The 16,812-nt window shown below is 40.8% G+C and overlaps 1 protein-coding gene across 2 annotated transcripts in view; it reads right to left on the bottom strand.

Annotated features, from left to right (window-relative positions):
• Positions 1 to 16,812, bottom strand: part of PPP2R2B (protein phosphatase 2 regulatory subunit Bbeta) — a 306,916-nt gene that overhangs the window by 175,411 nt on the left and 114,693 nt on the right. Inside the window, exon 1 of one of the 2 annotated variants that reach the window (XM_075601027.1) lies at positions 1,336 to 2,770. The exons of the other annotated variant lie outside the window; for it this stretch is intronic. Within the exon in view, the coding sequence (XP_075457142.1) occupies positions 1,336 to 1,405 (70 nt within the window). The 5' untranslated portion in view covers positions 1,406 to 2,770. Of the gene's footprint in view, positions 1 to 1,335; positions 2,771 to 16,812 lie in introns of those variants that run through there. 2 annotated transcript variants of the gene reach the window in all.

The following is a 16,812-nucleotide window of genomic DNA, read 5'->3' as shown; positions in this document are numbered from 1 at the left end:
TGAACAAAGCAAACATATATTGCATGAAACAGTGAACATCTGAAAAGTAGATACCTGCCTCTCAGTCATCGGCTTATAACAAGATGTAAAATTGTAGGCACATAATCTGTCAGCAAAGGGGTTAATATGTGGGCTGCAGTGGTGCATTTTAACCATGTGCTGTCCCAGGATTTAAATAGTTAATCCTCTAGGATCCTTGTCAGATAATGCGAAATAGATAATACAACTGTAAATTACATTATTTTATTTTCTAGTGGACTAGGACTAACAACATATATTACATGTTACTTGTTTCTTTAGACAATTTAAAAAAAGACATCTCATTGTAACTAAAGAGGTTGTAAAAAAAATTATATGCATTGGTGCAATTATACCTTTAACGGCTTAATCATTTTGGAAATGAAAACTTTTTGTTTAATATATCACTCGGTAGCTAAAATAATCACATTTATTTAATGGTGGTGTGTGTTTCTAAAACATGTATTTTGATCTTTTGAATATAATGTCACATTGTAAATGGAATGACCCTGACCTTTGTCAGAGTTCTCATTTGTTTTTTTTAAATGGTGCTAGTCTCCTAATTAAAAAATCCTTCTCCATTTTACTGCACAAATCTGATTGCAGAGAGGGGGAAATATCCAGCTAGACCATAAACTTCATGACCACTCCACCAACTCATTGGTATGGAAAGCATTTAAAAACTGTATCAAGAATCTAATCAGGTGTGTGATGGGTGTTCCAAAATAAAAATAAAAAACATGTGGACATTTCAAAAAAGAGAACAAAATAGACTAAATAGTTACAAAGCAAAACAGTATAATTATTGTGAAAATACTTTCTTCTGCTATCCTCTTAGTCTAACCCTGCACTATTCCTATAATGTGCCATAAGTAGTTAGGAGGGTGTCTTATTAAAGCTTCCTATAGGTGTTGGCTTCTGTCCAATGCACATACAAATTCGAAGTTACTGTATTAGAAGGGGGAAAAAAACTGAAGCAATTACAAGGCTGGTAGCTTTTCTAATAAAGAAGAGATCGTGAGGCATGATTTCTCTACACCTGGAAGAATATTCAGATACTACATCTGTAACAGTGTAATGCCCCAGAGAGGAATGATATTGCAACAGACGTAGGGATGTCTTCATTTTACTAATATAATGCTGCTCATTAGTGAGTATGATCATTATTAACTACATTAAAAACAAATTCGCATCTACAATTGACCATCTCTTGCACTGCACAGAGAAGCCAAGGCTGTTACTGCACAGCAAGCTCCCCCTGCATGCACAGTGCTGCACAGTGCTGCACAGGAATGCACAGCCCCTTTGTACACCTACCTTCTGTTGCATAGCTGTGATCGCGCAGGAAACTGTTGTTAATTTTGCGGGTATCAATGTCCTCCTCCATTTACAGCACGGTTACTTTTCTGAACAGTAAAAGCAAACATACAAGTATCCATGATCCCTATGGCAAGCCTCAGCAGAGGAGGAGGGGGAGCTGCCCTGCGCACTGCATGGCCCTGTCCTTACAAATACAAGGGGATAGATAGAGAGGAGGATGCAGGCAGCACAGGGACTGATGCCAGGGGAGCTGCAGTACTCCTAGTACAGACGGATCAGCCCGCAGGCCCAACAGGTCACCGCGCCCACTGCTGCTCCAACTGCCTGGCAGTCCCAGCGGTGGCACCCACTGATCCGGGTGCAAAATGCTGAAACAGTGAGTGATTTCAGGCTTCAGTGGCTCTTTGGTATCCGAGGAGAGACGGCTATGGATATGCGTGCTGATCTTGCAGTGTATGTGTGTGCTGATCTTGCAGTGTATGTGTGTGCTGATCTTGCAGTGTATGTGTGTGCTGATCTTGCAGTGTATGTGTGTGCTGATCTTGCAGTGTATGTGTGTGCTGATCTTGCAGTGTATGTGTGTCCTGATCTTGCAGTGTATGTGTGTGCTGATCTTGCAGTGTATGTGTGTGCTGATCTTGCAGTGTATGTGTGTGCTGATCTTGCAGTGTATGTGTGTGCTGATCTTGCAGTGTATGTGTGTGCTGATCTTGCAGTGTATGTGTGTGTCCTGATCTTGCAGTGTATGTGTGTGCTGATCTTGCAGTGTATGTGTGTGTGCTGATCTTGCAGTGTATGTGTGTGCTGATCTTGCAGTGTATGTGTGTGTGCTGATCTTGCAGTGTACGTGTGTGTGCTGATCTTGCAGTGGGTGCTGTGCAGGGGGTTGGTGATGATGCAGAGGAGGCTCGGCGGATCCTGTTGGGGGTGCTGCTGCTGCTGATGCTGCAGTACGCGTCTGGAAGGTGGATTTAGTTAATCTGTGTTTGCAGATTTTACTGCAACTGAAGTTCCTTTTTCGTCTTACTTGTCCGATCTGCTTGCTCTCCTGGATTCTAAATATGTTGGCTATTGCTAGATCCACTTGGTCTAATGGAGTAACAGCGATCTGTTGGACTGGCAGGATCTCCCAAATCCGCTGCTTCCCCCTGGATCTGTTCGATCTAACGGATCTGCAGCCGCGACTGTTGCATCAATTCGCATGGGCTTTTTTTCCACAGCTCTTGTAGTGATCGTCAATTAGCAGCTCTCTTGCTGCATCAGGCACTGGACAAATGACAACCCTGTTCCTGCTGCCCTGACGGTGCTCGGTGTTGCCCTGCTGCTGTCCTGCTGGCTGTGGCAGGGGAGTGATCCAGCTCTCTGGTGCTGATCTTGCTTCAGATCTGCTGCCTCTAGCTGTTGCTGGTGCCTGGATACAGTAGGATGCTGCATTCAGTGCAGGCTCCTCCCCTACAGCTTGTCTCTGTCCAACTGCGTCAGCATGACTGGTCCTCTAACACACTCTCCCCCCCCCCCCCCCCCCACACTCTCCCAGGACTCTGCTGCAGTGTGGGGGCCCGAGAGATCAACCCCCCCCCCTCAATAAACCTGCCACCGGCACCCTTCCCCATCACTAACAATATGTATACTGTACATCTTCATTTGTACCTGCCTTACTTTTTCAACTACAGAATAGATTGAGTTGCATCTAATAACTCATCCTTAACCGCTACAGTAGCAGAGGGTCTTGAAACACATAGCAAAGCAAAGTTTGAGAAGGGCAGGCAACATTAAATGCTAATAATATTACAAATCACAGCAGTTTATCCAGCACTATGATTTTTCTCAGGCACAAGCCCCTGTCCCATAGGTCGTTTTAATGTTTGTTGATAAGCACCATTATTCACCTTGAAAAGCAATATTCTAGGCTGTATAATGGCTTTATGTATCTCTATAACCCTTTCACTGTACAATAGATAAGTAAAATGGTTCAACTTCCTGCTTCATTCAATACATGTTCAATAGCATTTCAGCCAGGTAAGAAAGGTTTACTGTAGGCATAGCGGGGGCAGCTTAGGTAGCATAACACATGTACAATTATGCTCTGTGGATATAATTATTAGTGAGCCAGTAACATTTTTGGGATCACTGCTCTTTATACAGACTACACTTTAAATGGATATAAACCTTATGAGATTGACAGCTTTGAAAGGTGTGTAACCATGCCCAGCATTGTTTTATATTGCAGCCTATTCACTCTTCGGCCGTGTCCAGGGGTGAAGAGAGCGTGCTGCTCCTCGAGCACTGTGATGCCAGCTGAAATTTGCAGGCTGGGTGGTGGGGAGATGTCGGGGTGGGGGGGCGACCGTGACATCAAAGAGCTGGGCGAACGGCTCACATGATGCGCCAACGAGCGGCAGAATCAAATTGATTTGTCTCTGCAAGCAGTTGACGTTGAGCATTCACAGCACGTGCGCGCACGCACACTGGACATTGCGATCATGTGTAATGAGCACGTGTCGTATGAGGACACAAGCGCGCTCAGCTTCACCCTGGATGTGGCCTTAGGCTGGGATTATGGTGCCTGTGTGGCCACGTGCAAACGAGCGCGCCACCGCCCGCACTCCTGCAGCCCAAGCGATTTGTGAACTCGGCTGCAGGAGATTGTAGGCGCGATGCGGGGACGTGCGGATGCGTCACGAAGCTGGGTCACTCTCATTGGCTGAACCAGCTCACACGCGCTGACGTCATGCGACAGCCGCCTGAAAATACAACATTTGTCGTATTTTCAAAACCCTGCCACGTCAACACGCCTCTTCGCCGGCAGGCACCCAGGCACTGGGGTAGCTTGTATTGCCCACTACAGAAAGAGGGCTTGCCGGGCGCCTGCACGCAAGTGCGCGCATGCAGCGACGCCGGCACCATAATCTCAGCCTTAGGTGCTAAGCTTCAGCACACTTTTACTCCCATTGGAGTTAGGGCATGCTAAAGCTTAGCAGCCTTTGTGGATCTGGGCCTTCCTGATGTATGGAGTATGGAGTAGCAGACATACAGTACTGTAACTTCTTCCAAACCTATAGACAGTGTTTATTTTCTCCCTACTAGACTCCTACTGTAGTGTTCCTTGTTACATGCATGTTGAGTCAATAGCATGCACTGTAAAAGTCTGTCTAGGACTATAAATTTCCATTGCTCTCCTTTTATTTTTCAAGATTTTTACACAACATTGTGATGTAAAATCAATATGCCAATGTCACTCACATGCACTCAAAGGAAATTGTAATGAAAAAGATTGAACACATTGATTGCTAGGCACATTAAAGATATCTTAGTAATGCAGTTTCTGAAATCAATGATCCCCTTTAATTGATCTCTTATCTACCCAATGCCACACTTAACTACACAATCCCAATCTTACATCCACAGCCCCTCAATATTTACTGACCTGCCCAAACATTAAGAGGCTCACCCAAACATTTACACTTTCCCACACACAGTCACACTCACCGTCTAATTCTCATGTACTATTATATTGTACACAGAATGCCACACTTATATAAGCTGCTCTCACCCTTAGTATGCAAACTTTCACTCACACTTCAATATACAGTATTTTGTCACTTAACCATTGTTATGGACACCATCAACAACTTATTTATATAGCACTATCTCTCACACTTATTTATAAAACAGTGATTTACCCAGTTCAATGCATATACACTCACACTTTCAAGGTATACATTAACTGTATTCTCTTATCCCCTGTCATTCATTTATTCAAATGCATACATTCACTCATACATATACAGTACTGTATATAGTCATAATCTGATAACACACACTCACACAAATATATAGGACCCTGCGTTAGGCCATTTATTCACTTGTACACACACTTACGCTTACAGTATTCTATAATTTACTAGAAGGTACACACACACACACACACACACACACACACACACACACACACACACACACACACACACACACACACACACACACACACACACACACACACACACACACACAACATTCAATATTCAGTCAACAACCCTCTTACAATGCAGTGATTTCTCATCAACCTTTTCTATGGCACATATTTTATCAATGACTTGCAGTACATACAGTATACAGTAAAGCTTTCTCTCATTAACCCATTCTAATGCACATGCCCTGAAACTCATATACAATGTAGAGTGCTCTGACAATATCATATTCAAATGTACATACTTTCAACACTTCAATTGTATTTAGTGCTCAGACCTCTTTTACTGCAAGCACACATATAGGACACTAACCAAATGTAATTCACACATTCTAAACAACACCTGTATCTACCGTATATTTCATGTGCACATTCTAACTCATACCTACATCTGTCACTCAGCCATTCTAATGCATATCCTCTCTCCTACACACCCATTACAGTACTACTGTGGTAATGCATGCAAACAATATGTGTTCTGAAAAGTGATATACAGTATTCTGAGATAAAAATAGTAATATTAGAACATTTTAGGCTACACTATGGATGCTACATCTCCTTCACGTCACATTTTACCAAAGTCTCAAATAAAGACTTGACCTATTATTAAATACAAAACTGTTAGGGTAAGTTATGAATCATAAGTATCAATAACACATACGAGGGTACAATATTAAAAAAACAAATAAAAAGCCTAGGATCAGGGGTGGCCAACTCCAGTTCTCAAGGGCAACCAACAGGCCAGGTTTTGAGGCTATCCCTGCTTCAGCACAGGTGGCTCAATCAGTGGCTCAGTCATTGACGGATCCTTAAAACCTGACCTGTTCGTGGCCCTTGAGGACTGAAGTTTGCCATCCCTGGTATTTGCAAAAAGACGTTTAGTATAGAATATCAAAAAGTGCACAAATTACAAATCAGAGTACATAATGGTGAATTACACATCTACAAAAATAGCCGATAGTTACAAAATATAGACCCCACAATTTAGAAAAATAGTACTTATAAAGGCTGACACCTGGCTCAACGTTTATAACAGTACATAAAGGCTGACACAAGGCTCAATGGTTTGGGCATAAAACCCATTCTCAAGAGCCTTGCTCTCATGTTTCTGCAGTCTTCAGTCACACAAACATATAGAAATCCCTGAACTTGTAAGGAATGGGCGGCATGACTTAAGGCAGAGGGCCCCATCCCCCAAGGTGCTGTGATGTCAGGCCAAGGGGAGGGGTTAAGTAAGGGGTACTTAGGGCAAGGGGTAGGGATCCTAGCTTCTTCCTCTTTCTTCTAGGATCTACTGAAGCAAAGTCCCACCCACCCTGTTTTTAAGGCATGAGGGATGTCGGCGTTGAAAAGATTGAGATTCTGTTCTGTTTTTGTCGCAGCTTAGGGTATGTGTTACTCTGGGAGGGGGATTCAGTCAGTATTGGCTCCTGGAAGGAGGTCGCAGACCTCGAAGTATTTTAATTAGGGAAGGCGGGTACCATTCCAGGCTGTTGCGGCCGGAATGGTGGTGACCTTCCAGGTGGAATTTTTGGAAGGCAGTACAATTCCTGACTAGGTTCAGTTGGTGTGGTAGTGACCTTCTGATGCGGATTCTGTGCATTCAGACTAAGCTACTGAATGGCTAGATGAGCACGAGCTGAGGTTATCCCTCCAGCTCTGGTAGATGTGAGCTGAGCAATCTATCTGTGTCCCTAGTGGGGGATAAATATGAGATATTTATCTGTTGTAATATATAAAGCTGTGGCCGTTAATTTCTCCCAAGAATTTGTATGGTGTGTTTATTGGGAATGGGAGAGGGGTCCAGCTCGAGGCATGGGTAAGTCAAGTAATGAACGAAAAAATCACATTAGACATCAATGGGGATTTCCGATGAAAATGTTCCAAATGCCCGCTTCAGTGTGTTTAGAATTATCCCCTTACACTTGGCTATTTTAATGGGTCAGCAGTGCATTGCTTGGCTGTGTAACCAGCATAATATTCACTTTAAACTATTCATACAAAAGTTAGATTGTTTTACAATAGACAAAAAGAACACAAAAGCTTATAGCCTTTGTTTTCAGTGTATTTAATTAATGTAATTAGTGGTTAGACTAGCTGCATTTAATGCATAGTAGTTAGACTAGCTGTGTTACATTTTTATTGCTTATCACAATTACTTTGGTTCACTGCCTTGGCTGAGACTGGCACACTTGGAGATGCCAAAAATTAAATTTTAATTTGTAATGATTGCTTTTGGAGGGATTTAAAATCATGGTGGCCATTTCCACACTGCTTGATTATAATTTCATATACGATGGTGCCTTTATCCTTATAATAATATATATTGTGTAGAAAAATCCTAGCAAGATCTGCCTGCACAGGAATGAATGTTCCTGTTACTCTTCTACCCTTCGGGGGTTTGAATGAGCCTGGGTGTTTTATGAAATCAAGAAAGCATTGGATGATATTGTTCTGGGATTCTCTCAACCAAGGACCACTTGACGATGCTAAGAATTCTTTTTTAATTTGCAAATATGTGTTTTTGGTGGGGCTATGATATCAAAGCAGCCATTTCAATGCTGCTTCATAATTTCAAAGGAGTTAGTCATTAAATTGAGATAGTGACAATCGGGGCACTGTCTCACTGTCTCACTGAAACTCCTATTCTCATCAAAAGGAATATGTGTGATAGATTCAACTATGTAGCAGAAAAATGCAGCACGTGGTATCAAAACCATCTCATTGTTGAACTGTAAATATGTAACTATATATGTATTAATATCGGTACACCTGATCTGAGATAAGAACCCTTAGAACCCCTCCCTTTATTCCTTTCTGTACCCCTCTCTCATGCCCCCGCCTGTAAATTCATTGTTGTATGACCATTGAAAATGTTGTAAAACCAATAAAATGAGTATTAAAACTTGCGGCTAATTGAGAGCACTAAGCTGTTTTTATTGATACAGTGCATCTGTACTTGTGCCCCAGACTTACATCCGTTTGTCCTTGCAATTATAGTATTCTCTTTTAGTGCTGACAATGTACCGTACATAGAATGTATAAGGCACAATGGGTTCTTGTCTCAAAGATCTGATAATCTAATTCTAGTTCCAGAGGCACAGGGAGATAAAGTGACATGTGCAAGATCACAATGGACGTTAATACTCCCTATACCCCCAGTAGGTTTGCTAAACTTGTAATTATTTACAGAAGCACATGGGTTTGCAATACATTTACTGCTGAAGAAGCCAAACCCCATTCTCATTGTGTTGTTTTTTGTTACTAATTTTGAAGGCAGATCTTCTTTGACTTACAGTAGTCTGAATGAGACAATTGCCACCACTTTGAATGCATGTCACATATGTATATGTAGGTGACAACATCATTCCAAGGGTCAGAGGCCACACCACCAAGGTTAGGACCAAAATTAACCATTGGAAAATGCGCTTCATTTCGAATTTGAATAGGCACATGTAAATATCTGAGGATCTCCACTTTTTGGCATATTCTATCATGACTGGAGCCAGAAGGATATACTCCATATTTTATTGCGATTAAAAAATTGTAATTAAAAAAATGTTTTAAATAATTAATGTTATGGTAGCAAAATGCAAATGTAAGTTTCCTTATTGCCCACTAAATCGGCAGCTGGTGTCCTGATTTATATCCTGAACATGTTCCAATGAGCCAGATGCCTCTACTAGTGTGAGAATGAATGCAGTTTGAGATCTGTTGGTAGTCAGAATAGAATTCATCTTTCCCACAACATACTTAGGAATTTCGGTTTTCAGTGTTTATTTTATTTTTTTAGTTTTTCTGGTGTTGTAATTGTATTAACTTTTTTTTTTAATAGTTTCCATAATGTACTTACCTGTGATGCCTTTGTCTCCTACCTGTGGTTGGGCTTTCACAAGGGGTGGAATTTAATAAGAAATTAGGCTTCATAACCGTTTGTTATCGGTTTTAACCGAAAGTGCAAGATGATCAGTCGGGGGTGTTTTCCCAGTTAAATCCTAACACTGGAATCCCTAAACATAATACACATTTAGTTCACAGGTACACATATAGCACAACTTACTGCATCCGGAGATGCGGCTGCAAATGCAAAAAGCCACAGCTCCAGAGACAGTGCTGGAGGCAGCATCGCTTTGAGGGGTCCATGCTTCCGGATCAGATCCCTTCACAGCGATAATCCTCTGTAGCAATTACGGGGACGCTGCTACTGTAAATTCAGGACACTTGTCACTTTCTTGGTGATATCTAGACCAGAAACTAATACCACTAAGCAAGAACAGGATACTGTGAGTGGATTTATTACAAATGTACAAACTGGTTACCAACCATGGCTAATTATGAATATTGTGTGATTCGATATTAATAAAATAAATCAATATTTAAACATGAGACCAAATACACCAAAGGGCCATGCTAAGGTGAGAGGAAGTGGATGATGTACATTGTAACATATACAGTATGTGGTAAGCCTAAACAGAGACTAATGAGAAGGCAAGATTTATATAGCGCAAAGGCACATGGAACCCTACCATGCCGATAAATGGAGCCAACAACAGTATATATAATTAGAGCTTTCTATTAATGAAGCATGTTGCCATTGAACATGAGCGAAATTAGTCTTTCAATGGATGTCAACATTTACTGACTGAATTGTCTTTTCTGTATTTATGAATTCATATACAAATAATGTGGCCATTGTAAATGATTATTTATCAGACTAACCTTTCCATGTACAGCTTTAAAAAGATAACACCTGTGCCTAAGCAAGTAGAAGAATAATGATTTTCCTATCTTTCCCTCCCCCCCCCCTCCCGTCTCAGTGGTGACCTTGAGAAAATGTCACAATGGCTGGATCACTAGTGACCATTATGACATGCAATGGTTTTCATGTGATATGGGGTTGCCTAATAATAAGGCAAATGTGGTGACATTCTGGGGAAAACTATTGCACCAATTACCAAGCCAACACATCCCATTAAATTCAACAGGACTGTTTTCTATTAGAAATCTGGTGCTATATTGTTTGCCCTATAATTGCAACACATGTTCCCTTAAATGTAAATCTACAAGCAAAAAAATGAATTTATTTTTATATATATATATATATATATATATATATATATATATATATATTAACATATTATATTTATTTTTGGATTTTCCAAGTGTTACATTTGTTTTTTTATTGTTATACCAGTGTATACGGTTCTTTATGTTCTAATAGAAAGTAGCTGAACAATGGCCGGGCATAGAGATTGTGTCATTGTACTACTGTATGTAAAGAGTATAAAGTAATAATCGCAAGCCTTGACCGGTATTATTTCATTGTACAGGCCTCCCTTTACAGTGCTTTATTGGATGTATTTGTCTCTTTTAATTCTAACTCTATAATGAATATAGAGTCCAATTTTATTATTGTTGTTCAAAATACACTATTCTTTCAGGGGCATTTCCTTGGCAAATTCTTCCAGGTAGAAAAAGATCATCATATTATTAACCCTTAAATAGTCATCTATTGAAGTTAGTATTATTTGACAGCTTATTAATTGGGGAAACTTGCAGATCTATGCTTCAGAAATGCTTTCTATTCTACTCCAGCATTGAAAGGGTAAACTCAAAATAGCCCCTGATCAGCACTTTCATTAGGCAAAGAGATTAAAGAAAGATCTGCAGGTGGTATATTCTCTCACTCCATAGAGTTACTTGGTAATTAACAAATACATATTTTTCTCATGTATGTGCAGTGCAAAACAATGCACTAAGTACATACTTTAAGCATTGCATTAATTAACTACCGACATGCCCTACGCATGCCACATACTGCAACAATCTCCAGCTGTAGTGTCTGTAAAATACAAGCGTTTAATGTCTTTAATAAAAAAACAATAAGAGTTTTTCTTCTCTCAAGAGATAAACAGAACAAAATGGTTTCTATCTTTCGTATTCTCTATAGCATATTTAATTCTGAGTGCATTCAAAGAACTGCCTGTTCAATATCCGAGTTTCGTTTCAGCCAACCCAATGGACTGGAAAATACTGAGACCACGTAATTGGGGAATTTTGAGAGAGACGGATAGGAGAGCAAATGGTTACAAATGCAATTACTAGTAGACTCCTAGTCTGAGACTAATTTATATCCCATGGGGAGGCCCTGTAAATTACAATGGTTACAGAATACCTTAAGGGGTTGTCTTATACTGGAACGTTTTAAATAGATTAACGGTTTACTTTGGGCATAATCTGATAGATTGCTGATTCTTACTTTTACATTTTCGTTTCATAGCAAATAACATGCAAAGCAGAGTGGTTAGATTAGTTTATTTCTAGTTTATGATTATCATCATAATCACAGTTGTATTTATCTTGCTATTATTTCTCTAGTGTTTAGTGTTTTCATGATGCCCTTTAACTGTGTAATGTAGGACCCAAGTAATAAAATAGGATTTCCATAGGACTCAGTGGCTGTGATAACGCAGAATATCACAGCGTTTCCATAGGATTTCCATAAACAGTGCCAGATTAAGAACCTCTGGGGCATCTTGGGCACCAAGATTTGGGGGGCCTACCTCCTGCAGCATTACAGTGCCGTGACAACGCAACGCTGCAGGAGGAGGAACGCTCCGGAGAAGGTAAGAGACACCCCTCTCTCTCTCTCTGGCCTTATGGTAATAGGAAGATTTATAAATATGAGAGAACCTTCTTTAAATACCCTTTTTTTTTTTAAATTTAAACCTTGGGCTAGAAAGATATATATTTTTTATTAAATGATTGTGTCTCCTGCACTGTAGAACCTACACTGTTCCTACAAAAAGTGTGTGCAGGAGAGTTAGACAGAGGGGCAGTGTGTGCAGGAGAGTTAGTCAGAGGGGCAGTGTGTGCAGGAGAGTTAGACAGAGGGGCAGTGGGTGCAGGTGGGAGAGAGGCAGTTGGTGCAGGAGAGTTAGACAGAGGGCTAGTGGGTGCAGGTGGGAGAGAGGTAGTTGGTGCAGGAGAGTTAGACAGAGGGGCAGTGGGTGCAGGTGGGAGAGAGGCAGTTGGTGCAGGAGAGTTAGACAGAGGGCTAGTGGGTGCAGGTGGGAGAGAGGCAGTTGGTGCAAGAGAGGGAGAGGGGCAGTGGGTGCAGGTGGGAGGGAGAGAGGCAGTGGGTGCAAGTGGGAGGGAGAGAGGCAGTGGGTGCAAGTGGGAGGGAGAGAGGCAGTGGGTGCAGGTGGGAGTGAGAGGGGCAGTGGGTGCAGGAGGGATACAGAAGGGCAGTGGTAGCAGGTGGAATGGAGAGGGGCAGTGGGTGCAGGAAGGAGGAACAGTGAGCAAGTGGATACCGGAGGCAGAGAGGGGCATTAAGGTGAGCAGGAGTGAGAGACAGGGAAGCAGTGAGTGCCAAAGGGAGAGAGCGAGAGGGGTAGTGAGTGCAAGAGGCAGAGATAAGAAGCAGGGGGGCTCAGGTCCTACCTTCTTATAGGAACTAGTACAACCCTGGGTGCCTCTGTACTGACTGGCTGATGCCTGTCATTGTGATCTCCTCTATTTGGGGGTTACAAAAGGGACTGTGGGATTTGTGGTCCTGCTGTCTTAAGATGTTCAAACATTGGATTTGGAGCTGGGCTACAACTCCCAGAAGCCCCTATATATGTAGCAATGCGGTGATGGTGCCCTGAAAGCGCGGGGCCATGTGTAAGGAATCCATTAGCAAAATGCTCTGCCGCGGCCAGGGACAGGTTTTTTTTGGTGCTCCCCCCCTATCGGCGGCCCCCTAACTTTGGGGGTCTCTAGGCATGTGCCTAATGGGTAATCTGGCCCTGTTCATAGGACTCAGTGGCAATGATAATGCAGAATATCACAGAGTTTTCTTAGATTCAATGGCGGGGAAAGTACAGTACTGTATGTCACAGAAAACCCCCACCATACTGTAGCTTGTCAGCAGGTGCAATAACCATTTCTACAGTACGTCTGCATCTCATTTCAACTATGTAGGCATTTTCCTGAGATGCATTGATAGCAGAAAGCAATGGAAACTGTTGCTTTTTTGGTTTTATACATTGAATACATTACAAGTAGTGGCTATATATATAAAACAAAAAGGGACAGCGCGGGCTCCATAGTGAAATAGTACAAGGTTTATTCCCACAATGCTAAAATCAATGCACACAATAATTCAGTAGAAAAAAAGGCCTTGGATAGAAACTCTGCAACCCTGTAGTACTTCTGCCGGTACAGGGTTTGAAGCTTGTGGTTAGAAGTGTGCACTGGTCTTCCGCATACACGGTCGGATAGTTCCCTTAGTGTGCGTCCACGCAATTGTCCCCCGCAACATTTGTATCTGCGCTTTCTGGTTCCACTTGCTTCAGCTCGCTTGCGCAGTGGCAGGTAAACAGCAGGAACAGCTTCCAGGATCAACCAAGACAGCGTTTTCACACCCTTACGCGTTTCGTCGCTAGGGTAAATGGAGACTTCATCAGAGGATCCTCAACTCTCTGTATCAATGCAGATTCAACGTGCACATATTGTTTCTATACCACCTAGACCAGGGATGGCCAACCCCAGTCCTCAAGGGCCACCAGCAGGTCAGGTTTTAAGGATATCCCTGCTTTAGCACAGGTGGCTCAGTCAGAATGACTTAGCCACTGATTGGACTACCTGTGCTGAAGCAGGGATATCCTTAATACCTGGCCTGTAGGTGGCCCTTGAGGACTGGTGTTGGCCACCCCTGGTCTAGATGCTAAGCTCATTGAGCTAGAAACCTCTATCTCCTAATGTTTTCTGCTGTGTGATGTACTTTTACCCATTTTGCATCATAGTTCTGTGATTTGTGTCTAAATACTATAGGGCCTACAGTATGGACATAGCTTAGCCAAAAGCATTTTTGTCAAAAAGTGATTTACAGAAGAGTAATGAATTAATGTGTCTTGATGCGCCGATGTATAAAACCGATTTTGATATGTTGTCAACCATTTTTCCACTAAGGGGTATGGATGTTGCATGTGTGGTGCACATACTGTATATAAATGATGTGTAATGATAAGTTATATCTATGCACCACTTGGTGTGCAATTAAATGTGTCAAAATTGTCAGTCAAGTCTTTCTTGGCATAAAAGTCAAATACAGTTCTTAATCCATTCATGTATGAAAATGTGCACCTTACAAGGAACAAGAAAAGGTGCACCAAATGTAAGAACATGAATAATGACTTACAAAAATAGGTTCCTAATGATTTTATGTGAGAAATTCTTTTCTTTACGCACAATATTGTATTCATAGCCTCCTGCGGTATGTCTGCATTGCACTGCGTGTATGGTTGGGATTTTATACATAAAAACATGCATACACTAAATATACAGTGGCGAGAAAAAGTTTGTGAACCCCAATGATAATTGTGTCAATGGACTGACATTCTCCTATAGAATCTTCTGATACAATGCAGAATTCATGGTTGTGTCAATGATGGCAAACCGTCCAGGTCCTGAGGCAGCAACGCAGCCCAAACATCACATTCCCACCACCATGCTTTACGGTTGGAATTAGGTTCAAATGCAGTGTTTGTCTAATTCATACATCATTTTGTTTCAGAAGAAATGGAATCAGTTACTATAAACCCTATTGGATATTTACGAAAAGACTGATTTTATTTCATGAAGCTTATCATAGAAAAACTGTGGAATTTCCGTCATAATTATTATTGGGGTTAACAAACGTTTTCTTGTCACTGTATAAGAACAAGGGCACCTCATATTTCAAGTTTTTCTCCCTTCAGCGACCTTTTATTCAGTTCTTGTTCTGTACAAAACCTGCTGTATGTGATGTGTTACATATATACATATATACAGTGGTTGACAAATCACCAAAAAATCTACTCGCCACACAAAAAAATCTACTCGCCACCTAGTACCAAACGTGTGCTGCTTGGGCCAATATTTACTCGCCCAGGAGTTAAATCCACCCGCCCGGGGCGAGCAAATTTATAGGTTTGTCGAACACTGCATATATACATATATATATATACATTTATATACATAAATATATATATAGTTAAGTAATTACTTGGGAGAATGAGATTGGGTGTTCTTTTTCTATTATTGGTCAAATGTATTCAAGTTAACTTCTTGACATTGCATATCTCTGTATGGTATAAATAAACTTTAGATTTACAAAACAAATACAAATTATAGTTGCAATATGCCCATGCACATACAATGCTAGTCATTATGTTTTCTCCGTTTTCCTTTTCCTGAGTATAGCTAATTAAAGCTGGACAAGTCCACATAATAATGCATTGTGCATAAAAACCTGTGCACACTACGGATGGTCCCAAAAGTGCAACTAAGATATTGCATGCTTTGCACCAACAAACATATCAGTAGGTACTTAAACATATAACCATGGAAGAAAGAGGACAGGAAGTATTACATAGACTTAAAAAATAAATAAAAAACAATATATATATATATATATATATATATATATATATATATTATAATGTTAATTACAGGAGGGGAGTATTTTTAGAGAAACAGGACTGATAGAACAATGAGCTACAAAATAAACCTACAGTGTGTGAGGTAGTACTTTTTTGCTGAAAGAGTAGTAGATACACAGAACAACCTCCAAGTAAGTGAGGAAAAATCAAATAAAAGGCATACAAATTCTTAGGATAAACCCTCACCAAATAGAAAAAGGTAAAATAAACTGAACATGAGGTCACATTGACGGCTTACTTCCTTGCAGTTGTTTAAACTCAGGGATTCACTTATGACTTTCAAAAATAAAACTGTTTAAGAAAATGATTAAAATGAAACAAATGATGGTGCTACATTGGTACTGTAGGTTCACTCCAATTGACACATGGAAGCGGTTGTGTATCAAAATCTCCTGGCTGGGAGACATTACATAGTAGATGAGATTGAAAAAAGACATATGTCTCTCGAGTTCAACCTAAGTTAAATTTAGACGACAGAGATACTTGTTATGTATTTATACGGTATTTACAATAATAGTCCAGAAGAAGGCAAACAATAAATCCCCAGTGAAACATTATCCAATGTCTCATAATGGGAAAAATAAATTCCTTCCTGACTAGTAATGACAATCAAATTTCTCCCTGGATCATCATCTTTCCCATGTTTACTTATTTGATATATCTCTGTATACTTTTCCTTTCTAAAAAGATGTCCAACTTTTTTTTGAAGATGTCTATTGTATCTGCCATCACTGTCTCCATGGGTAATGAATTCCTTTTTTTAACTGCCTAAGTGCAGCTATGTGGATATCATAGCTAGTACGGTGTCTACGTATCAAGCTTCATAATAGGCAGCCTTACCAAGTGGAGCAATTTGGACAAGCTTCAACAAGCACCAATATGAATTCACATTTGTCAGTGAGTAATGTACGGTGCACATATATGAATCAACTTGGTAAACATATTACTGTACTATGGAACATATCACTGTTTTGTGTACGTTTTCATATTGTTTCTTGAAAAAGATACAAGAAGTGGATATGCATCGATTTTACC

Source organism: Ascaphus truei, chromosome 5, assembly GCF_040206685.1.
Source record: "Ascaphus truei isolate aAscTru1 chromosome 5, aAscTru1.hap1, whole genome shotgun sequence".
Lineage (NCBI taxonomy): Eukaryota > Metazoa > Chordata > Amphibia > Anura > Ascaphidae > Ascaphus > Ascaphus truei.
The sequence above is the reverse complement of the archived record's forward strand: the minus strand, read 5'-3'. Positions and strand labels throughout refer to the sequence as shown.